Source organism: Erithacus rubecula (genome assembly GCF_903797595.1).
Source record: "Erithacus rubecula genome assembly, chromosome: 12".
NCBI classification, from domain to species: Eukaryota; Metazoa; Chordata; class Aves; order Passeriformes; family Muscicapidae; genus Erithacus; species Erithacus rubecula.
In genome coordinates this window covers 6,732,909-6,755,545 of record NC_136664.1, presented here as the reverse complement: position 1 = coordinate 6,755,545, position 22,637 = coordinate 6,732,909, and the positions used below count along the sequence as shown (strand labels likewise).

The window sequence follows — 22,637 nt, the reverse complement described above, 5'->3', positions numbered from 1 at the left end:
TGAGCTGACGCGGGTGTGGCAGACCCACCTCCGGCACAGGACACGGCCTCCTGCCGGGAAACAGCGCTTCCCAGGGAGCCCCATCCCCCGGCGAGGGCACAGAGGAGGCACAGGCTGCGGCAAGGTGAGAAACTCTGGAAAGTTTTTGTTTATTCACGTCAGAGAACACTCTGTACAAATAGGACAGGCAAATTTCTTTTCCTTGCAAAAAAAAAAAAAAAAAAAAGTATAAAAATAATCTTTATATATGAATCAAAAGTTCATTTGCAACTGTAAATTTTTCTCTAGGTATCCTTTCCGGGAGGTCTAACTGGTGGCGGTCGTGAACACTGGGAAGGAGGGCAAGGGCCAGGCAGGACATGAAGAGCTCGAGCTGCAGCAAAGCCACGGAGCCTTGTTAACAGCGAGGATTCCAGCCAGCTCCACGTGCAGGGCGAGGTTCAGGGACTGGCTGCGTGCAGGCTGGCAGCTCACCCCCCACAGGGGTCTCACACCTCGGCTGTCTCGCCAGCAGCAGCTGCCTGCTGCCAAAATAGTGTCCCATTGCTCCTCCCGAGTTCTTCGTGTTTTCCCAAAGAGGCTGCTAGTGCTTTGTTACCGCAGAAACAGTCCCACGCAGAGTGAGAGGGCCTGAGGAGCTGCTCCAGGGACACAGGTCCCAAGAACATACTCTTCTCACCTCTGCAGGCTCTTCATACTTTACATCCCTTAGTGCTGGTGCTGCAGCTGTTGTGTGGGTCACAGGCAGTGAGCAGTTATGCAGAGAAATTAAACATCAGCTGTTTAAGTGGATGTCTGGAAGCTCCCTCTCTGCAGAAGCCAGCCATGGCTTGGCCTGGCTCTCTGTTCAGCAGTTTGCAGAGCAGGAAAGGCAGGACAGCTGCTTCCACCGTGGTGGCAGGAAGATGTGCAAAACTAAAGACACTCACAGGATCTGACCAAAACCCAAAGTTGGAGCTTGCAAAATACAACACAAATCCATCAGGACATTTTTACTCCAACTAAACTGCACAAGGTCCCAGCCTGGTACCAGCTGATGATCCTAAAGAACCCAACAGCAGAGTTTCTGTTACAAAGCAATGAAGAAAATCTTGCAGAAAAATGATGCAGAGAAAGCATCACAGTAGGTAAAGATCTGCCACAGGATCAGGAACTGGGAGTGTGGGTATGGGCACTAAGGGAGCACAATCAAATACACAGAAAACCTGATCCTGAGAGAAAAAGGGGTAAAAAAAAGCTCACTATTTTGACAACACCTACATAACCTGTCACAGCAAAATACTACTGAATTGTAACTGCTTGGTCACCTTTCAGACAGTTGCAGGTTCAAGTGCAATGGTTGGAAAAACCCAGCTAATTGCAAATACGAGCAGGCTCTGATGTCCCTGGAGTACCTTACAGGCACCAGCTGGAGCAGTCTTAGCCTTTCAAACATCTCTTCAGTCAGGCAAAACCAAAAATTAAAAACAAAACCATACTGGCACCTCTGCTTTAGCCCTGTAGAAACAGCACAGCTGCTGGAGCTCCTGGGGTTGTGCATCAGCAGACTGGTGAAAGCAGATCCAACATTCCTGCTGATGCACCAGCAGGGAAAGGCTCAGTGCTCCTGGGTCCTACAAGGAGTGCTCAGCTCCTGAATCCCACTAGGAGGCACAGCTGGCTAAAAAAAAGTGCTTTTTGTAAAACATACTAGCTTGGTCTGAAGTCACTGACAGAAATAGACACTTTGGTGCCCTTTCTTTTCCTCTTGGAAATAAAACTCCTTTTGGAAATAAAACTACCCCAATCCGAACCACTTACAGAAAGAAATCCAACTAACAACCTCTGGGCTTGTGAACTGACCATGGTATTGGGGCTCCTTGTAGCAGCTGGTACCTAAGAGGTGCAAAGTGCCTCTGGGAGTGCAGGAAAAACCAAGGCATGCAGATTGGAGGAAGCTCAGAGAGGCACGTGGGCAAACTGTGCAGGTGAACTGGGAACACTCAAAACACAGACCCTTTGAAGTGAGGCCCAGGATCCAGTGGAGAGACGCGGGGGGAAAGCTGCACGTGTGTCTTGCACGTGCACCAGAGGGAGAAGCAAACTACAGGGAGGCTCCCAGCCTGCAAGTCCACATCTCTTGGTTGTGAGTCCATTTGAGAGCATCTCTGAATTACTCGGCCTTTGAGCTCTAGCACAAAAGGAATCCAAAAATAGACACTTTCCAAAGAGTTACAAAACAGTCCGTGTTTGCAGGGCTCACAGCCGCACTGAGAAGTCAGAGGTTGAGGACAGGCACATCAAAGAGGTCACAGACACCTTCACTCTCATCCAGGTTATAGATGTAGTCGTGGTCTCCAGGTGGAGGGGAGAGGCGGAGCAAAGGAGCAAACACTGGGGAAAGAGAAGGCCAGGGTTGGTTACAGAACTCAGCATTCTCACCCCAGCTGAGAGCTGCCAACGCCACTGAGCAGCACAGCCACCCCACAGGAACAGTCTTTGAGGTTGCTTCAGTCAGCCTCACAGAACTGAAGGGACCCCTGGCTCTCACACCTCTCTCAGGGACTGGCAGAACAGTGAGAACTGAGTCTGTGTCCAGAGCCCAGAAAAGATGAGGACAAGTCTGCAGTCACGAGGCTGCCAGCTGGGTAAAGACACACAGCAAAGTCTTCCTCCCAGGGAGGGCATACCATGACAGGAGACTGAGACTCACCTTCAGATGACATCAGCTCTTCCAGCAGCTCAGAGTTCACACATTCTGGGGAAGAGACAAGCATGGTAGCAAAACAGTCTGCTCTCCTGGTCTGCTCCTGAGTAATTCCCCACTTTCCCCACCCTTGTTATCCCTTCTCTGGCTAAGGCACAGCACGTGCAGCAGGCAGTGAAAGGAAGCTTGTGCTTAAAAGAGAGAAAACCATATAGTAAAAGTAATTCCAGCACAAAACACTATAGGAAAACTCCAGCTCCTGTGGCTTAGACTGCACAGCCTTAAAGCAGCTGCCAGTGCCAGGGCAACATTACTGGGATCACACAGGGATGAGAGAGGCTGCATGGAGTGTCCTGCAAGGACCATTCCTTTGAGCTCTGCAGTGCTGCTCTCTTCCAGTCCTGAGTTTTGCCTCTGTAGCTGTTGACTCTGTTTTGTCCTTTGCTCCTGGATTTTTTATCTTCCCCCTCCAAACCAGGAAGAATACTCCACAAAACCACATACTTTACCATAGACAGCAAACATCTCCTTTACAATAGTGTCCACATAGTAACACAGTAGTTACTTTGGGTAAGTTAGATCTTCTACACGGTTGGAGCTTTGCAGCAGTTTATATCCCACACTGTGAATTCAAACTTACTCTTCAGATGTACCTAGACACCATCAGGACTTCATCCACTATCTTGTAGCAGAGGTGTTGGGCAAGGAGGAAGGATGACTGTGGAGCCCAGGGCTAAGAACACACAGACTGGAGATTCACACATGCCTGTGTTTGGGTCTGTGGGGGTTTGTACCCAAAGGCAGCACCTTCACAAATCATCTGCTAGAGCACAGAACTAGGGACAGCTGTTGTACATGTCCTGTGACCACCACTGAAGTGTTTAGGTGTACTTGGCCCTGCCTGACTGTGAGGCTACAAAGTATTCTGCCAGCAGTGCAGAGAAATAAATGTACTGATAAAAAGTTTCCCAATTTAGGTTTATGTCAGACCAAGTTCCTTCACCTCTTCTGCCATTAACCCAGAGTCTGTCCCACCATTAGGCAGCAACTCACAGACATTCCTTGGGCAGAATCAGAACTCCAAACACAAGTAACAGCATCTTCCTCCCCTACAGCTCCAAAATAACCAGCTCCTCCACCACCACCACTGAGAAGTATTTTGAAGAGAGAACACTGTCTCCCCAGATTATTTGCTTGGATTAGCCTTGGGCAGCTAAAGCTGAAACAAGACTTAGCAGGGATTTTTCTTTTCCATGTGGCTGACAAGCTGAAGGAGGAGCACAGGAAGGCTGAACACGGATTAGCATCAGCATAAGGACAGGAAAGCCCTTGCTGGTGCACTGCAGGCAAGATCTAACAGAGCTTGCTGGAAACATGGAGACAGAAAAATACATACAGAAACCAGTAATTTTAAGAGTGCCTAACTACTCTTTATAGAGGGCCAGCAGCCACCAATGACCACAAGCACCTTACAAAACCACATCCACAAAATAATCCAAAAGGGAGCGAATCAAACCAATTGTCCCTTTTCTGTGGATAGATGGGCACAGAAAAAAGCTGTGGTCAGGGAATGAACGTACCTCTCATTGGATCAAACATCTCTGACAGCTCTTTGGGAAGTTCCAGTACTGCAAATACAACAAACCAGATGGTTTGGATCATTACATGAAGAGTCTGAAATGCTTTACAGCAGAATCACCCACAAATCTACTGTGCTCCTTACACACCCAAATCATCTGGAAATTCTGTTCCCACACTCTGGGTCAGATATTTCTGCTGCAATGACAAGCAACAAAACACTTGAGCTCCACTACTGTAACATAAATTTGCAGGAGTCCTGGGACATGAACATGTTATCAGGCAGCAGCTGTGACTGTAAACCTCACCCAGTACACTGCCTTGATTATCTTGTGAAGATGAGGACATGCCTTTGGAGAGGCACAGTGGTGAGATATATGCACATCTAAGGCCTAATTCCACAACCAAGATGACTCCAGACAGCTCATGCTTCTCTGAGACACAACAGCAGCAGAAGTGGAAAAAAAACTGTGTGAGCTGCATTTGAATAAGATTTCTTCTAACCATAACCTAACCTTGAGTGTTTTCTGCAGTGAAGTTGGGCTTCAAAACATTCCAGTAGTGTGGCTTACCTAGAGGATGCTTTTCTCTCCTTGGGCCAGGCTGCCATTTCCTGGCATAAAGCTCCAGGGTTCCTTTTTTAAAGCACATCAAGGAGCTCCCCAAATATATGCTGCAAGGTCACTAAGAACATAAGATCACTAAAGACAGATGAAGTGTTCCTGAGCAAAGAAGGAAAAGGGAGACAAGAAATCTCCTAATACAGAAGACTCCCTGAGTTACAAAGGTGCTCTCAGTGGTGGCTGAAAATTCTGTAGCTTCACACAGTCTCAAAAACAGAAAGGATTGAAATGTGTGTCATATGGATGAACCTTGCAGATTTTCTGGTACTGATGTCACAGAAAGCAGCAGGACAGTAGACAAGACAGTCATCTTGTCACCATGTTTCCTGGCAGCCTCACAGGGAAATGCTACCATCCTTTGCAGACCCTGGCTGACAGCAAAGGCAGAATGGAGTTCAGCTCCTTCCTCCAGGCCCAGCAGCCTTTCCCTCACTCCCAGCAGCAGGATTTTGGAGCAACACATGAAACAAGCAGCATACTCACCTCCTGTGGGGTCGGGCTTGATGGGCTCAAAGGAGGTAGAGGTGCTGGGCAGGACAGAGCTGCTGTCCAGAGAGGCTGAGGACTGCAGCAGCTGCGTGTCCAGCGCCGCCGGCTGGGCCTCAAAGTCACCACTGCCCTTGGACTCTGCTTCAGGGACATCACACTCTGGAACAGCCACAGACACACCCAGGAATGTCATCTCCCACCAGCCCCAAGGCAGCTGCAGCACAGACTCAGCCCTCTCTGGCAGTGCTGGCCAGGCAGCTGCACAGGGAGCAACTTTCCTGCTTTCCTTTTCCTTCCTTTCCTCCAGGTCCATACTTGGACATATTTCCTGCTGATCAGTGAACCTGCATGAACAGTTTCTCCCCCACAGGTGCTCCTATACACTGGCACGACCTGCTGAAGCCAAGTGGCTGATCTCCCTGAGCACAGCCAGTCCCACTAACCAAGGCCAAGGGAAGGGCAGCAGCAAAGGCAGTGATGCCCCTTTGCCAGGAGCTCTCAGCACTGCACGTCCAGCAGTGCCAGCCCCAACGGCACCAAGGAATGTACCCTCCTCTACCAGCCACCAGCCTGTTGATGCCTCTCACCTGTGCCTGCATTTTTCTGTGTGGGAGGGCCATGGTCCTGAGTGCTGGTGGGTGTTGGTGTGGAGGGCTGGGTGCTGCTGGGGACGGAGGCCTCCTGGAAATGGGCGAGTGGTGGGACTTGTGGTTTTGAGGGTGCAGCTGCCTGGCACTGAATGAGGTCTTCAGGGGGAGGGACAGGGAGTACAACAGGAGGAGAGCTCCAAGTATCTTTGTTTACTAAGAGAACATCAATGGGACCACTTGTGCTCTTCAGGTGGATCTGGTATTTCTTCTGTCCATTTAGGCCCTGAAAAAAATCAAAAGCAAAACACAGACATACATTAAAAACCATTTTCAAAAAGCAGATCAATTTTCCACAGACAAAACATGCATGTACACACATACACACACAGAGCTCCTGCACTCTGCCCATGAATTTATCACTCACCTCAGGGACAGGAACCTCCAAACGTGTGCCAGATGGGGCTCGAATCACGAGGAGGGTGTCTCCTGTGAAAACAGAACCAAGCAGGGCTCCTGTGCACAAGCTGAAGACTGTGCCCTCCTCAACCCCCTCCCTTCTCCTGGCAATCCTCCATGGAAGGAAGACATCTACACCCCAAGCACACCATACAGTTCCTTAGGTACCAATGGCCCAGGGCACAAAGAACCTGCAAAGCTTCTCCCAGTGCAACCCTGAAGTTTTTCAGCAGTGTCTTTATCAAGACTAATCTCTCTTTTCCTCGCCAGAATTGGCTTAAATTTACTCCTAAGGGAAGTATCTTTCATTCTGCTGTCACTTTTGGATGTTAATTAGAAACAAAAGAGCTGCACTGCCAGCAGAGAGACAGGGTTGAAGCAGGCTTAGAGTCAGGCTGCCATCCCATCACCTGAAACCAACACTCCCCAGTCTCTACTGATCAGAGCTGCTTTAGTTGTAGTGGACCCTGCAGAGCCCATCACATGTGGAGATTGGAGCCAGGCTGACAGCATCCCTCCTTTTCAAGTTCTGCAGCTCCTTAACACCTGCACCCTAATAACTCAACAGTCACAAGGAAGCAGCTCCCAGCCCATATCTGGGTTTAGAGAAACATGAACAGAGAAATACCAGAGCTGTGAATATCTGACATATTTAGATCAAGCAGCTTACAGCTTTCACTTTGAATATTTAAGCTTTAGTGTGGTTAATATTCACAATTCCTCAGTATTCTGACTAAGCTTCACTTGGTAATTAACACAGAAGATCCCCAGAGTGATGAGAGAGAGTGGACAGCAGAAAAGCACATCCTTTAATTTCAGGCAGGCAACAAAAAGTCAGATCAGCAAAAGGTAAAGTGATTAAAAATAACGTGGGATTTGTCAATTGGATGGAACTTGTTAAACAAATCTACACTTAAGAAAAATGTAAAAGACATTAAAAATGCATAATAAAGCTCAAAAACAACAGCTCAAGCTGTAAGACCTGTTAGTTTCAGAGACAGGTGCTGAGTTTGTCTCTCCTTTGATAAATATATCCCAAATACTTGTACAAAAAGCACCCAGTAGGTTTCCACTTCCTTTTTGAATCTGCAAGTACAAAACGCATCACAGCAACAGGTGGGGAAATCATGTTTCCCAGTCACTAAAAACTGACTTACTTATATTCTTACTTATAGCCTTATTTCTTTCTTTTTTAATCAATCCCTATTTGACAGGAGTCCAGGACATCTTGGAGTAAGCAAGTTCAATAGCATCAATTAGAAAAACCAGGAGCTGAAATTCACACTGCATCACAGTTCAAGAACACAAGTGGTCCACCAAAGAATCTCTGTAAGGCTCAGGTGTTCAGGACAGGAAAAAGAGTCATGTAAGGCATATTCATACAGGAACACTGGACAGGCAATGGAAAACCATGGATGAAGCCTCCATTCTAGAGGGAACTGACACCCACCCTCAGCAAGATCTAATCTCTGCATGTTTTGGTGAGGTCTGACCTCAGACACAAACTGGTTTACAAAAACCAGGTGCAATGAAATGCAAAACACTCAACCAGCCAAGCAATGAGCTGTCTGCTGGTCTCCAGTAAACTCTTCCAGACTGTTACGAGTGATCTGGCCCCCAGCACTGTCAAACTGAAAACACAATCCCTGCCCCCAAAAGTGCAGCTTCAACCAGAAGAAACAGTAAAGCCAAAGGGGTGGTGGTGCAGCTGTAACACTGGCAGGAACTTGGTGAACAAGGAAAGCACAAAGGCAGCAACAGCAAACAGAGGAGCTGATGAAGTGCAGGGGGAGAAAAGTGCTTGGAGGAGATGAGGAGAGTCAGACACAGTGAGATTATGCATGGCTGGAGGCAGCCAGGATAAACAGCTTCAATCTCTGCAGCAACCAAGTAGATGCAGGTCAGGAGAGGTCAGGCACCCACTGAAGCAGAAAGGAGCTGTGATTCTGCACCACCACAGCTGGGAAGTGCAGATCACTTCCTGAGGTTGCCCCACTGCATGCTGGCCACCAGGCATTAATCTGGTCTTACATCTATCATTAGAACTGGCAACAGAAGAAACAAAGACTCTCGTGGGTTTTCTTCCCTTTTGCCCAGAGACAGAACAAGGACTTTGGACACAACCCCCCCCCCCCCCAACTTTGGGAATGGAGTGAGGGCAGAGCAAGTGGTGCTTTCCCTTCTGTCCTCCACTGTCTCCTTTCTGGACAGGGGAAATGATGCAGCTGAGGGACCACCTTTAATACTATTTCCCTGCTTACACCATGGTTTCTACTGTGCAATAAAATTTTTTTCCTGCCATTAGAACACTGTCCACCTAAGCCCTTAAAATGAAGTGCTCCTAACATAACACACATACATCCATTCAGGAAGAATTCCCTAGGAGCAGCACCTCTATTATTTTAAGCACAAGTGAAAGATATGGCCTGTCCCCTCTAATGGAAAAGAAAGCTACAACTCAGTGGTACACAAACCCAGGACAGCATCAGAACTGACACTACATTTCACTTGATGCTGTTGGGCAGCCCATGGTCTGCTGCCCACTCTTTCTTGGAGAAAGAAGAGCATCTGGGACAGACAAAGGCCTGCAGCATCACATCTTTGCCATGGAGCACCATCTCCTCACCTGTGAAGCACTTGCAGATATCTTCATGTGTCACATATGCTAATGTTCCCAATGTTAAGGAGAAAGGCAGCAGCTTCCTGCACAGACAGAGAGCTCAAAGGGCACCTGGTGTTTCCTTCCTGAGCACAAGGAACACCATTCCCAGAAGGATCTCCATGCCACACTCTGAAGTGGTCTGCAGGTAAGGTCTGCAAGCTGCATGCCTGCCAGAGCTGACATCCTGAGATAGTTAAACCACAAGAGCTGCTCTGCACTCAAGAAAGTGGCACCTGTGCCTCAGAAAGAAGCACTTCTCTCACTGTAGTAAACATTACTCTGTTTTTTACTGCCAAAAGCCAGAGGAGAAGCTGGATGCAGAGACAAGCAGGTCTCCAGGCTGGACAGTTACCCAAATTTCAAACCAAGGTGCTCCTTTTGACCCTTTCAGTGCAATTTCTCCAGCAGCAACAGGTCAGCACCCACCAATCCCTCAGTTCTCAGCTTCCCAGCCCAGCAAGTGAACACAGAGACAGAGCCATCAGTTCACACAAAGGATATCGACTGTTCTGCATGTCTTCTGTAACATTTTTGATGCTCTGCTGAACCCACATCTTCTGCTGCTCCAGCTCCTGTTCCCGCTGCTCCAGGTCCTCAATGTCTGCCTTCAGCTCAATCAGTTTGTGAGCTATTTCACGTGTGTTGCAGCCAGGACCCACCCCCCTGAGTAAAATAAAAATAGGTTAAATCAGCCTCTGGAGACACCCAAACCAACACCAACCTCTCTGCCAGCCTCTTATTCCCACCTGTGTCAAACATCAATGCCAGATTGCCTGGAAAGCCATGTCTGTACCTGCTCTAGATCCCCACCTGCCAGCACAGCAATGTTTGGTACATCTTTCTACTTGCCACAGTCTAGCAGGACTCTTCCCCAACTCCAGTGCCACGACAGGTATCTTTTCTATCCCAAGGCAGTACAAATATTTAGTTTGTACCAAAATAACACCTTTGCTGTAAGAGAGACAGCATACATACTTCAGCTTTTCTCAATGTGCTATCAGCACAGCCCAGCTGGGGGAGGTAAGAGCACAGACCACTGAGGAACCTCCCTCTGCAGAGGGCATTTTAATCCCACTGTCACTTAAACCTGCACTAGAAGGGACCTGTGAACGATTTAGACCATCTCTGCCACTCACTTCCACTGGATACTGTTCTTGGACTTCTTCTCAATCAACCCGATGCCTTCCAGGACATTTGTGATATCGTAGATCCGTCGCTTCTGTCGCACAGCCAAGGTATCTGCAGCCTGAAAAAGGTTAAGTGTCTTAACTCCAAACTCTCAGTCGTGTTTAGCTCCTTTCTGCCTGTCAGATTAACTCCTGGCCAAGTACTTTGCTACCCATTTCATAGCTCTCCTGTTCCAGCGCTTCAGGTTACACAGACATGTTCTTGATCTCATATGACCATGAGAAGAAGTCACTCATTCTTCTTTCTTTCTCAACCCACAGCCTTCCCCACTAAACACAAACCAAATTCCAGCAATCCTACTTGCAGTGGATCCAAAAATCACCATTTTTCAGTAGCAAAGCAGTGCTAGAAAACAATAGTTCAGCAGCCTAAAAATTCAGTGTTCTCTCAGGATAGAGCTGGAGATTGGAAGGGGAATGCTGAGAGCTGTTTGTGCAACACTTCAGTGAAATCAACATTCACAAGATCTTTTCTAAAGCTGAATTGATGCCACTTGAATCTCTGTTCAAAAGATTCCTCTGTTTGAAAGACATGATTCCAGGTGGAGAGTAAACATGAGCAACCCTGGGGTTTCCCTGCCTGGCTCACACAACCCTTTTCCCCTCAGGTTTCAGGACTCAAGGAATGGCACCAGCAAGAGCTAATGTGTGCACAGCCAGGACCAACATCAGTGGCAGTGCACACAGGGCAGGTCAGCACAGGAACCATGTCCCTGTCCCCCACCAGTGACAGGCCACCAGGACTTTGGAGACCCTACACCACACAACTACACTAATCACACTGACCAACATGAATCCACTTAATGGACATTTGAAGCAGAAAGATATTGTGAAATCTAAAGAGAAAACAATTCAGCACCGGCATGGAGCCAGGAAACTCCTCCAGCCCTGCATTATTGGGGCTTTCTGGCACTTGCCTGTCCACACACGTGCCCACATAAGAGATGCTTATATAAACCACAGCAAAAGAACTTCCCCTACAGGAAAGGCCAGAGATTAAGTGCTGTACATGACACAGTGTTACTTCCTCTAGGTGAAGATCTTAAAACTACAGAAGCAAGATGCATTCACAGAGCACTTCTCCACTGCCTAAAGGCATCGGGGACAACCTCTGGCAGGTGCCTCTGACCACACTCCCCCTCCTGGTGTGTGCTGGGAGGGTTAGGTGCTGTATGGACAGTTTGTCTGAGGCTTTGCAAGGCCGGATAGTTCTGGTGCCAGTGATTAAATGCAGGGCAAGAACACAGAATAGAACAACGTGATCAAACGGGTCTGCAGCTGAAGCACACAAACACCTGCAATGCCTGGCGAGGTCCTGGGGAAAGAAGAATGCCTGGGACAACCCGATGGGGTGGGGAGAAGGGCTGGGAAGGAGGAGCAGGAGGGGTCAATGCAGAGCCCTCTGTGCGCGGCCGGCAGCTCTACCGCACCCCCAGGAACCCCATTTTCTGTGCACCCAGAAACAGAGAATCAGCACGGCTGGAAAAGTTCTTCAGGATCATCGATCCCAACCACTAAACCCCACTACTAAACCATGTCCCTAAGCACCACATCCACAAGCCATTTGACCAGGGACTCCACCGCTGCCCTGGGCAGCCGATTCTACCGGTGTCTGACCACTCTTGCCGTGAAGAAATTTTTCCTATAATCCGATCTAAACCACCTGCTGCACCGGGCGCTGCCATGCCCCCGTTCTCCCTGCCCGAACCCGCTCCAGCCGCCGGAGGGCCGGTCCCGCCGAGCCCCGCTCTGCCGGCGGCCGCTCCCTCCGCGCCCACCCCCGGGGCGGCGCAGCCCGAGCCCCCCGCCCGCTGCCCCCGCACCAGCTTGAGGTCGAGCACGCCGTCCTTGGCCTCCTGCAGCAGCGACACGAATTTGGTGGTCAGCAGCCCCAGGCTCTTCTCGTGCCGGCTGGGCGCCCCCGCAGCCCCGCTGCCACCCCCGGGGGGCTGCGCCCCGCACTCCGCCATCTGCCCGCCGCCGCCGCCGGCTCCGGGGCCGCGCATCCGCTTCCGGGCCGCGGGGCTCCCCGGGAACCTCCGGGGCGGGGACGGCGCCGGGGCGGGGACGGGGACTCCCCCCGCCGCCTCCCGGGGGAGGGAGGTGTTCCGCTGGGCTCCCGGTGTTCGGTCAGCCCCGTCCGTTTGGGGGTCCACCGGGTAAACCCCGGGTGCGTTCATCCCCTCGCCGTTCTGCCGTGCCAAAGTCGAACTCCCGCCCCGTGGTACCGAAGCCAAACCGCAGCCATGTACCCAGCTCTCACTGCCCGGGTGACAGGGGCGGTTTGCTGCTCCGGCACGCCCGGTGCCGGGGGAATCCTCCAGCCTGTGCCCGGGGAAGGCAGTGTGTGGCAGGGACACATCTCCAGGTCCACCCGCAGCCACGGAGGGTCCATCCCCACGTTCTCGCCGGCGGGTCCGGCTGGCACAGCGCGCCCCTTCGTGGTGGATCCAGCCCCGAGTGGGCTCCCACTGTGGGTGGGCTGGGGTCTGACACCGCGCTGTCCTCCCCGAGCCAGGGTGGGTGCGAAGGGGCAGCGCTGCGGGCACGGGCAGGGCTGAGTCCGGAGAACAGGGGGAGCCGGTGAGGGAGACAGGGCGTGATCTTCAGTATGAGAGGAAATGGTCTCAAATTGAGTCAGGAGAGGGTTAGATTGGCTATTAGGGGAAATTTCTTCATTAAGAGGATGGTCAGGCACTGGAAAATGTCGCCCGGGGCAGTGGTGAAGTCACCATCCCTGGGTATGTTAAAAAGGCGTGTAGATGTTTCACTTAGGAACATGGTTCAGTGCTGGGCTTGGCAGCTAACGGCTGGTACTCAATGATTTTAGAGGGCTTTTCCTCTAAACGATCCTTTGATTCCGTGATTGCTACCCCGCAGAGCTCCGGCTGTGGCGGTGCCTTCCCGTGTCCCCCCTCCCCTCCGCCCCCCGCTCCTGACGTCCTGATCGCGGCTGCGGGAACACAATGAGGCCCTGAGGAGCGCGGCTGCTGCTCCGGCTGAGGAAACGGCAGCCGGCTTCCTCCGCAGCCCTGCCCTGGCCCCGCGCTCCGCGCAGCCTGCACACCATGGGCATGTCTGCGGGGGACGAGCGCGCCGCCAGCCCCAGAGGTAACGGGATGATGCCAGCCGGGCAGGGAAGGGATGCTGCTGCTTGCAGCACATTTTGGGGATTCCCCTGCCCTTTGCCTCACCACCCTCTCCACCCTCCTGGTCCTTTTCCCTGTGCCGGAGCTGGTGTCTTGTGTCCTTGAGGGATGGCAGCCTGGCTGTGCTTTCTGATGGTGATACCTGCGCCGGGGTAGTACTGCTCAGCGCACATTTTATCCTCAAAGCTGCTGTCCTGCTCCCTATTCTCTTGGTCCCCAAGGCTGTCAGTGGCTCCCCAGCAGAGCAGGAGCCTGGCTTGGCATTGGGTGACAGCCCCGCGCGGCTGCAGGGAGTGGCTGGGGATGGAATGGGATGGGATGGGATGGGATGGGATGGGATGGGATGGGATGGGATGGGATGGGATGGGATGGGATGGGATGGGATGGGATGGGATGGGATGGGATGGGGGAATGATGAAATCAGGCACTGGGGACTGGGGATGGCGTGTGATAACTGTGCTGGTTCTCCGCCCTCCCGTGTGGCCAGGAGCTCTTTGGCATGGCTTTGGACGCTGTGTCAAGGGGGACAGCTGTGTGGGTGCTTTGGGGAGACGAGGAGTCTCCAATCCTCACCTCAGCCTGGCTCTCCTTCCTGCGAGAGCTGCCTCTCTCCATCCCTCCTGCTGACTCACTGCTGGAGCCTCAACCCCACTGACAGCTTGCCAAGTGCCATCAGACCCCCTCAGACAACCCAGCATTGTGTTTGGGGAGCAGTCTGGGGACAATCTGAGCTGGCAGGTTGAGTCACAGGAACCCAGGGCAGCCTTCTTGCTTCCACAGCTGCTGTGACAACCCTGGCCTGTGGTGGTGGCACCCTGGGGGGCCCTTGAGGAAGGACCCTCTTGGTGCTATGCTGCCCAGCTTCCCACATCCGTGTGTGCTTGGAAGTCCCCTGGCAGGGAGCTTCCTGCCTCTGGCCTCAGGGGCCCTTCCTGCCCCTCTTGGTTGCACTCACTGACCCCTGGCTTCATCCCCAGACGAGGAGTGGCCGGAAGCAGAGAAGGCTGAGAAGCTGGCGAGAGGAGCCGCTCTGAAATGGGCTTCGGGGGTGTTTTACCGCCCCGAAAAACTGGAGGGGCTCGGGCATTACCGGAGACGAGAGACGCAGAGGAACAGCTCCATCCAGTCCCGGCTGAAGGTTTGTGTTTGCCTATGGACATTTGCAGCCACACCCCCTCCTCAGGCAGGGATCCCAGCCAAGGTCTGCACTTGCCCCATGAATCCTCTGTATGTCTTCTTTTGGCAAAATCTTTTCCTTTGGCTGGTGTTTGGTGGGTGAAGTGCAATTACTAGGGGGGAGAAGACCCCCTTCACCCTCTGTCTTATCCCCAAGCAGTGTCTGAAGTGTTAAAAGGAGTCTTCTGTGTCTCTGACCATCCTTCAAAATAGAATACCAAGAGGGTTCAGCACATTTCATGTACAGGACTCAGCTCACCCCATCACTGCCCTGTCCCAGCCCCAAAGGCTGCCCTGCCCCGTGGCTGGGAGGAGGCACAGAGCTCCAACCTGCCTTTGCCTGTGGGTCTCCAGAGGAAAAACTCCATCTCCACACATTTGTAAGAGCTGTCCCAGTCCCCCTGCAGACCTCCCTCCTCACCCACCTCCTCTTCTGCATGGACCAAAGAATTATTAACCTCAGGCCTGATCAGTCTGAGCACCACAACTTTCTCCTGATAATTTTAGAGATGGTTTATCCTGACTGTATGAATTGTCTGAGAGGCCTCAGTGAAAGCAACTTGCTGCTGGTGATTCTTGGCATTAGGAGCAGAGAGTTAAATGAGTGGGTAGGGCATGGAGATGTGCCAGTGCCACTGCACTGGAAAAGATGGCACTCCATTTGGAAGGAGGGTTTATAAGACCTCTGAGGTCCTTCATGCCTTGGGGGCCCTGTGACCCACTGCTCTTTTGCTGAAACAAAGTAATCCTTTAAAAATGAGACATTTGATTACTGTTTACCTTGCACCTTGTGCGGCTGGGAGAGTGCCTGCAACACAGATCATGCAGGGCTGGGGCAAAAGGGTGTGGAGTACTCCTGCCTTCTGGAGCTGCTCCACTGCCCCTCCATCCTTTTCTGCTCCCCAGTCAACTGTGCAGTCCTACCTGGAGGGGGTAAGTGCAGGGCTGGAGCAGCTGCGGTCGGCGGCCCAGGAGGTGCAGAGCGTGTGCCAGGACCTGGGGGCGGCACGGTGGGCCCTGCTCGACAGTGCAGACCACTTCCAGGGCCTGCAGCAGATGAGGGAGCTGATGGAGGAGCATGTGCAGCTGGCCTCGGTGGTCCAGGTGCTGCCCCAGATCTTCTCGGGTAAGGCACTGGCCTGATCCTGGTCAGTTTGGGCTGGGAAGCACTGGGGGAAAACTCAGCCCAACTGTGGGCTCCGTGCAGGGCTGGTGGTAAAGCCTGAGCAGGTCACTCAGGCTTTGCCAGCTGGGTGAATGGAGATATCCCTGCTTCCCCAGGACCTAATCCAGTGGTGTTCCCAGACCCCCAGACCTTTCCCCTCACCATCTCCTTGATAACCTCCATCTGTGTCCCTTCATGTCCACGCTCAGTGCTTGCATCTCTCCTCCCTCTCCCACAGTCCACGAGGTTTTTTCCCATATCCTGCAGCTGCTCCGTGGGCAGCACCTCTTGGAGGCCCACGTGGAGCTCATGATGGTGGAGCAACTCCGGGATGACATCCTCTCCCAGCTGCACCTCCGTGGGCTCTCCAGTGCCCAGGCAACTGTGCTGTCCTACTTCAGTGGGCTGCAGGAGCTCAACGAGAGCCTGGCCAAGCAGCTGTGGGACATCGTGGGCAGCAGCCTGCGGCTGGTGCGCGAGGACCCCGTTCTCTTTGTCACTGCTGTGAGGATCATCGAGCGGGAGGAGAAAATAGATGACACTCTGCTCTTGGAGGCCACCTTCCTGCCCCCTGGCCGCCCAAAGGGCTGGAGGCAGAAGTTCTACCAGGTCCTCCAGGACACCATGACAGGAGCTCGTTTCCATGCTCCCCGCATGGATGCTGAGGGGCCGGGGCTGGCCAGGCACCTGGCAGCGCTGCAGAAGGACATCGTGTCTGAGCTGCGTGTGGTGAAGGACCTGATGGTCCAGTGTGTCCCAGCTCACTACAACATCCTCAGTGTCTGCACTGCCACCTACCACCAGGCCCTCAGCAGCCACCTCCAGGAGATCCTGCGGGAGGACCTGGACAAACAGGGACTCTTCCTCCTTCTGGAGTGGGCGCTCCGTGTGTACCACAGGTCAGCACCAACCCCAGCAGCAGCCCAACCAAGCAGGGGGTGCTGTGGGGAGCTGGGTTGTTCATCAGCTCATGGATGGGTTGGGAAAATGTCTCTGGCTGTCAGGGGATGATGACCAGGAGGGCAAAGGGACAGGTAGGAATTCCTGGAAAACAGACCTTCCCAGCCCTGCCCCACCTCTGCCCTCCAGCCCAGAGATGATGGGTCACCCTGACCTCCTCCCAGAAGTGGATGTTTCTGCTCTGCATCCCTTGATGTCCTCTGAGCTTGTGGATCAGACAGAGAGGAGATATGTGATGAAAGTCAAGGTGAGTGAGCGGGATGGGGACCCAGTGACTCCCACTGAGCAAGCATCTGCTCTGAGAGCAGCTGCAGACCATGAGCCCAGGATGAGGCCCAGGACTCGCTGTTGTGCTGTGTTGGGTCTCAAGGGAGTCTGTACTTCGCTTCTTGGGCTGCCTGTGGTGGGTGTCCATCCTACAGGCTAGTGTGGTCGAGTGGATGCAGAGGACCCTGGATGTGGAGTTCAAGGAATGGTTCAAGGAAGAGGAACCTGAGACAGACCATGAGGGCTTCTTCCAGTCAGCCTTGCCTGCCATTGTTATGCAGGTGGGACCCCAAGAACATGGGTACAGAGGGGGCATGCCATGCTGAGACCTCCCAAAAAGGAGTCCATGGCCTGCAGGCTCTTCCTGAATCACCTCCACATTCTTCTACTGCTGCAGATGCTGAATGAGAACATCCAGGTGGCTTCCTTGATCACGGACTCTCTGCAGCAGAAGATCTACAATATGGCCTTGGAGGAGCTGGAGGCATTTCTGGGCCGGTCAGTGGAGCCACTCACACCCTCCACCCTTGCACACCCTGGGGCCATGGCCAAGCATCACAGGCTGGTGGTGGAGATCTGCTGTGGGGCACCCAATGCTCACCCAGGTCACAGAAGGCTCAGCAGCCTTCTGCTGCTGTCTCAGCCTTTGGGAGCATCAGCTCTCCCTGCTGCCCCAAATCCTTGTTTGCTGAGCCATCCCAAGGGGATCCAGAATGGGTCCCACTGTCCCACCCTGCCCAACGACCTGTCACTCTCCAACCTGGTAGCAGGATCTGAAGGGGGCCAAGTGAGCTGGGAGGGTTGTGGGAGGTCCATGTGTCCCCAGGAAGGTGCCAGGGCCAGGTGTCAGTGTTGGGACTGGGGCTCTGGTGCCCGTGACGGGGCCTCGCTGTGTTGCAGCCTGCGGGAAGCGCTGGTGCAGTGCGGGAAGGAGCACCAGCAGGACAGGGCTGTTCCCAAGTACTACATCCCCCACCTGCTGGCCGTGCTCAACAACAACCTGGCTCTCAGGTAACCTGCACCAGCACCTGGTAGCTCTTGTAGCAACACCCACCTCCCCTGGGGCCAGAGTTCCCACTATGCTTCTCAAGCTGCCTGTAGTACCCTCTCTTCTCTCTCCTAGCAATTCTGTCTCCTCCCTGCACCCTGACACTGCCTGCAGAGAAGTCCCTGCATCCCTCCAGGCTGCTCTAGACAGGATGCAGAAGAAAGCCACCCAGCTGCTGCTGGAGGAGCTACTCCTGGACCTGCAGGTATGTTGGTCCAGCACCTGAGGCTGACAGAGCTGCAATAAAGCTGAACCCAGCAAGAACAGCTTTACTGCAACACCCCAGGCCTGAGTTTATTCCTGCCCAGGGTCCCTGCCTCTGTACCCTGCTATCACCCTGCAGACATCTCTGCCAGCCTGTCCCCCAGACCCTGATAAACCACCCAATGTCTGTTGCCAGCAGCACCACCCCGTATCGCTGGGGCAGATGGCTCATGGCCCCCAAATCACCAACGGACAGAGACCAGGAGCCACAGCCCCCCAGCTGCCTCATGCTCCTTCTCCTGGCTGTTCCATGGCAGAAAACCAGCTGGAGAGCAGCAAAGTCTGTGTGGAGGATACAAATCCATGTGCAACTGCCCAAGTAGTTTCCTGCTAGTGTAGTCAAATTTAGCTTTCCTGGAGTCTGAACCAAAAACCTGGAATAATTAATGACATTACTATTTAGGGCTTGAATGCCATGAAAACAAAGGAAGAGTCAAAGGATGAAGAGCTTGCAGGCAGCAGTGGCCCCAGCAGAGACACGAGTGTGTGCCTGCAAGCAGGAAGACAGCAAGGACAGCAGGGCAGGAGTAGGAAATCAAAAAAACATGTTATGTCTACTCAAGGGAAGTGGAGAGGAGTGGAAATGAAACATACAGCCACAGCAGGACAGGCCAAAAGCAAGTGTGTGAAGAGTAGCTTGCTGCCCACACCTCAGGCACACACCATGACCCATATAAAACCCCAAAATGAGGCTCTTAGGGTGTCAGAGAGGGACAGACCCAGTGTTTCCATAATTTCCTAACCTTAATCACTCTGCTGTTTTTACACTGCATTTTGACAGCTCAATCTAAAAACATCTGCCTGCTGTTTTTACATTGAATTTTGCCTGGCAGCAGGGGCTTGGGGCTTTGCAAGGCAAAGGGGCCGTGGTGCCAGGCAGCAGCTGTGGCTGCTGTGCTGCCCTGAGCTGGCAGCTCTGCCATGACTCCGGGCACAGACTCTGCTGCTCTGCTCCCCCCAGCCCCTCTGCCTGCAGCTGCCTTCCCGAAAGTGGCTCTCGGGGTCCCAGCTGGTCGGCAGCATGTGTGAAGTCGTCGACAAGTATGCAAAGGACTTCTCCCGCGTCAGGAAACCCGTGTTCACGGTACCTCCTGCTGCTGCTTGTCTGTGGGACAGGGGGGCAGAGGGGCCGTGCTGGGGTGCAGGGTGTTGGGAGTGCTGGGGAGTCCTCTGGAGCAGCCTGGAGAGCACCGCCACACAGAGATGTTCAGGGCTTCCCCCAAATCCAGCTGTTTTCTCTGTCCCTTCGGTCAGGGGGCATCCTAGGATTTGTTCCCATGGCTTGGTGTGGTATCAGCCCTTTTTCCCTGGGGGATGGGGTCCGGACACCCAGGCGATGCCAGCGCTAACAGCTGTCCCCTGCCCAGCTCCTGCTGGCGGAGAGCGAGCTGCTGGTGGCGAACCAGTACCTGCGGGCGCTGCTGCAGAGGAGGATGGTGTGCAAGAGCCGGGAGGAGCGGGGCCAGCTGTGCCAGCGCCTGCTGCAGGACGCCACGCAGCTCCGGGAGCTCTTCTGCAGCCTGGTGAGAGCGGCTGGGTGCGCTGGGGACGGGGCTGCGCCACGGGCAGGGAGCAGCACCTCATCCTCTGCTCCCCTCCTGCCCGCAAATGGGGCTGATACACTTGGGTGGTTGTGAGGCTGCATTAGGGACTCTGGGGACCATCACGCTGCCCCAGCAGCCCCTGATGGGTGGGACATGCTGAGTAGGAAGACACCAGCTGCAGGGCTTTGGTTCCCCAGGTGGGCACTGAGGATGCAGCTGTCTCCTCCTCAGGGTCTCACACCTGGCTGCTTTCCCTCCCAGGGCCTGGACCGGAGCCAGCAGAGCCTGGAGGCTGTGTTTGCCTTGAGGGAGCTGATAAGCCTCAAAGACCCAGCACTACTCAGCCTGGAGGTGCTGGGCTTCATCACCAAGTACCCCGATGTCAGGTAAGGTACTCCCTGCAGAAGGGGATAGGTGTGAGCCTGCCCAGGAGAGCCAGTCTTGGGCTGCATCCTGTGAGGTGACACAACAGGGCAGAAACTTGAGCCTTCACTCCCTTCTCCCTGAGGTTTCCTTTTCCCATGCTTCAGATTTGAGGAGTTCTTGAAAAGTCCCAAGGGCAAATGGGTAAAGAAAACAGCAGTTCTGCTGTGGCGTTTGGACATCTGTATTTGGTGGCCAAACAAACTGTGAAAAGTGACAAAACACCAAATTGAAAATATCCAAACCAAATTCAAAACATTTGGGGGGATTGTTTCCAAGAAAATGCTGCTTTGCCTGGTGCAAAGCACCAGTTTTCCCCTGGCCTTGGCTTGGCTCCTCTGGCTCGGGGGAGGTTTGCAGGACATGAGCAGTGGCCAGGCTCACCCCTGGCTCTCTGCCCAGCGACGAGCACGTCTCCACCTTGCTGGACATCCGCGGGGACGTCTCCAGGGAAGTGCGGCACGTGGTGCTGGAAATGATGGCTCAGCACCCCCAGCTCCTGCCCGAGGGCTACCGGCCCATCTTCAGCACCATCCTGGTCCCTGTGCAGGAGCTGCCCTTCTGCCTTCGCAAGGGCAAGTGTGCCTGACCCTGCCTGGGCTAGGGGCCATGGGGGCAGCTCTGTGGCTCTGCGTGGTGGAATGGAGGGGACATGGGCAGCCCCTACACACAGCACCTTGTCCTGTGTTGGGACAGTCTGGATAAAGGCCATCCTCCTCTGGTCTTGCCCCATAAGAAGATTGTGCCCTGCAAGCACCGGTCCTGGGATACCTGGACTGGGGGAAATCTGACCTCTAGCTATTTTCTGGCCTACTGGGACAGTGACTGAGAGCTGCTCAGCCCCACTGCCTGCAGCAGAAAGAAGAGTTGCAGAATGGGCAAGAGTCTGCAGCTGGAGCAAATTCACGCCTCCATGGGACTGCAGGGATGTTTGGGTTTGTCCAAATCTCCAGACAGTCCCCTGAGCCAGTGTGCCCCAGCTGTGGAGGCTGTTACCATTCCAACTCTGAGGCAGAATGGGGCCTTGCTGGGACCAGGCTGGCAGGAGGGTTTCAGCCATGGGAGCTCCTCTGGGCTCAGCCAGGTTGGGTGTTGCTGCTCCACCAGGCTGGGTCCTGCTTGGCGGGTGGGGAGCAGCTGAGCCAGCTCATCATGGCTCATGGATGCTGAGGAGAAGAGCACAAGGTGGTCTCCACACTGGACAGTGCCATCAGCCCTGTCCCTGCTGGCACTAAGGGAAGCTCTGAGTTCCTGCTGACCTGCAACACTCCTGGCTCTGGCTCATGTGCCAGCACCCAAGGCAGGACTGAAGTTGGAAGCTCTCAAGCTGAATGCAGAGCGTGGTTGTGCTTGGTGTGTTGTCCTGCTCCAGGGTTCCTCTGTGATGGGCAGCACAACCCTGAGCACTGGCTCTCCCTCCATCCTCTGCTGCTGCCCAGCCCCTGGCATCTCCTCCAGGTGCCATATGAAGATCAGGAGCAGTCCATGTCTCTACCTACATCGTTGTGCCCAGTCCCTGCAGTGCCCTGAGAGACCTCCATTCTCTGCCATGCTTCCCACCCTGGGATGGGCCACATCCCACTGTCCTTGCATGGTACCACTGCTGGAAATAAAGGCCTAAGCTCTGCACCTGCTCGCCAGTGTCCTGGCTCTGCTCCCTGGAGGGTCAGGGCAGGGATCAGGGTATGTGGGTGGCACAGAGAGGGAGGGTTCCATCTCCATGTTCAGCATCACCCCAGGCCTGGCTCCCTGCACCCAGGAGATCCCCCAGGACACAGGGGATGATGCAGACACTACATACCCTGTTGTCCAGGACAGAGGGGACTGAGTGCTCCCCAGCCCTGGGTCAAGTGGCTGCAGTGCTAGAGGGATGCTCAGTGAAGGGCTCAACCTCAGCTTGGGAAGGTGCCCACTGTTCCCCCTGGGGCTCATGGTGTGCTTTGTCCAACTGGCCACAGCTCCCACCTGCCTGGGAAGGTGTCTGCCCTCCCCACCTGCACCTGCTGGCTCTGGGACTTGTTTACCTGCACCATGGACACCAGTGGCCCTGAGCCCTGGGAACATCCAGCTGGGACAGCTGTGGCCGAGGCCATGAGTTCATGGCCACATGGAAAAATACCTCTAGTCCCAATGGACCTGAAACAAGTCTGAGCATAGGATTACTCCCAACCCAGGCACTGGTGCTCATTCCAGCATGTCCAGCCCCACTGCTACCCCAGCTGTGTGCCCACAGCCAGCCCCCTCCATCACAGCCCTGTGCTGCTCTCCTGCTCCAGCTCCACAGGCTGCAGTCAGAACTAACACAACTCATGACAGCAAAAGCCCAAGCCCCCCAGGTGTCTTCTGACAGTACCTTCCCACGTCCCTGTT

At 53.7% G+C, this 22,637-nt stretch overlaps 2 protein-coding genes across 10 annotated transcripts; one reads left to right on the top strand and one right to left on the bottom strand.

Annotated features, from left to right (window-relative positions):
• Positions 1-115: 115 nt before the first annotated feature.
• On the bottom strand, positions 116-12,310 carry E2F4 (E2F transcription factor 4). 2 transcript variants are annotated; one of them, XM_079316376.1, is made up of 10 exons: positions 12,095-12,310; positions 10,221-10,330; positions 9,586-9,747; positions 9,049-9,092; positions 6,391-6,452; positions 5,964-6,249; positions 5,371-5,535; positions 4,267-4,314; positions 2,693-2,737; positions 116-2,373 (listed from the first exon to the last, which is right to left on the bottom strand). In XM_079316376.1, the coding sequence occupies exons 1-10, from the start codon at positions 12,275-12,277 to the stop codon at positions 2,258-2,260; spliced, it is 1,221 nt and encodes a 406-aa protein (XP_079172502.1). In that variant the 5' UTR covers positions 12,278-12,310; the 3' UTR covers positions 116-2,257. The 2 variants fall into 2 exon arrangements, with proteins under 2 accessions (XP_079172502.1, XP_079172503.1); XM_079316377.1 differs by lacking the exon at positions 4,267-4,314.
• Positions 12,311-12,323: 13 nt separating this feature from the next.
• On the top strand, positions 12,324-22,484 carry EXOC3L1 (exocyst complex component 3 like 1). 8 transcript variants are annotated; one of them, XM_079316358.1, is made up of 14 exons: positions 12,324-12,430; positions 13,154-13,382; positions 14,398-14,558; positions 15,503-15,722; positions 16,000-16,660; positions 16,851-16,968; positions 17,144-17,269; positions 17,386-17,486; positions 17,889-17,999; positions 18,112-18,241; positions 19,262-19,384; positions 19,668-19,823; positions 20,106-20,230; positions 20,670-22,464. In XM_079316358.1, the coding sequence occupies exons 2-14, from the start codon at positions 13,340-13,342 to the stop codon at positions 20,854-20,856; spliced, it is 2,262 nt and encodes a 753-aa protein (XP_079172484.1). In that variant the 5' UTR covers positions 12,324-12,430; positions 13,154-13,339; the 3' UTR covers positions 20,857-22,464. The 8 variants fall into 8 exon arrangements, with proteins under 8 accessions (XP_079172484.1, XP_079172485.1, XP_079172486.1 ...); XM_079316359.1 differs by lacking the exon at positions 12,324-12,430 and adding an exon at positions 12,479-12,686 and having other exon boundaries at positions 13,152-13,382; XM_079316360.1 differs by lacking the exon at positions 12,324-12,430 and adding an exon at positions 12,727-12,790 and having other exon boundaries at positions 13,152-13,382.
• The last annotated feature ends 153 nt before the right edge of the window (positions 22,485-22,637 follow it).

Excerpts from the sequence above, each read along its gene's own strand:
- E2F4 (XM_079316376.1), bottom strand. The coding sequence starts at position 12,277 with ATGCGCGGCCCCGGAGCCGGCGGCGGCGGCGGGCAGATGGCGGAGTGC. Across the intron at positions 9,748-10,220 it reads AAGAACAGTATCCAGTGGAA|GGGGGTGGGTCCTGGCTGCA; the intron begins GTGAGTGGCAGA and ends TATTTTACTCAG. Across the intron at positions 4,315-5,370 it reads CAAGCCCGACCCCACAGGAG|TACTGGAACTTCCCAAAGAG; the intron begins GTGAGTATGCTG and ends TTGTATTTGCAG.
- EXOC3L1 (XM_079316358.1), top strand. The coding sequence starts at position 13,340 with ATGGGCATGTCTGCGGGGGACGAGCGCGCCGCCAGCCCCAGAG. Across the intron at positions 16,969-17,143 it reads GATATGTGATGAAAGTCAAG|GCTAGTGTGGTCGAGTGGAT; the intron begins GTGAGTGAGCGG and ends TCCATCCTACAG. Across the intron at positions 17,487-17,888 it reads CTGGAGGCATTTCTGGGCCG|CCTGCGGGAAGCGCTGGTGC; the intron begins GTCAGTGGAGCC and ends GCTGTGTTGCAG.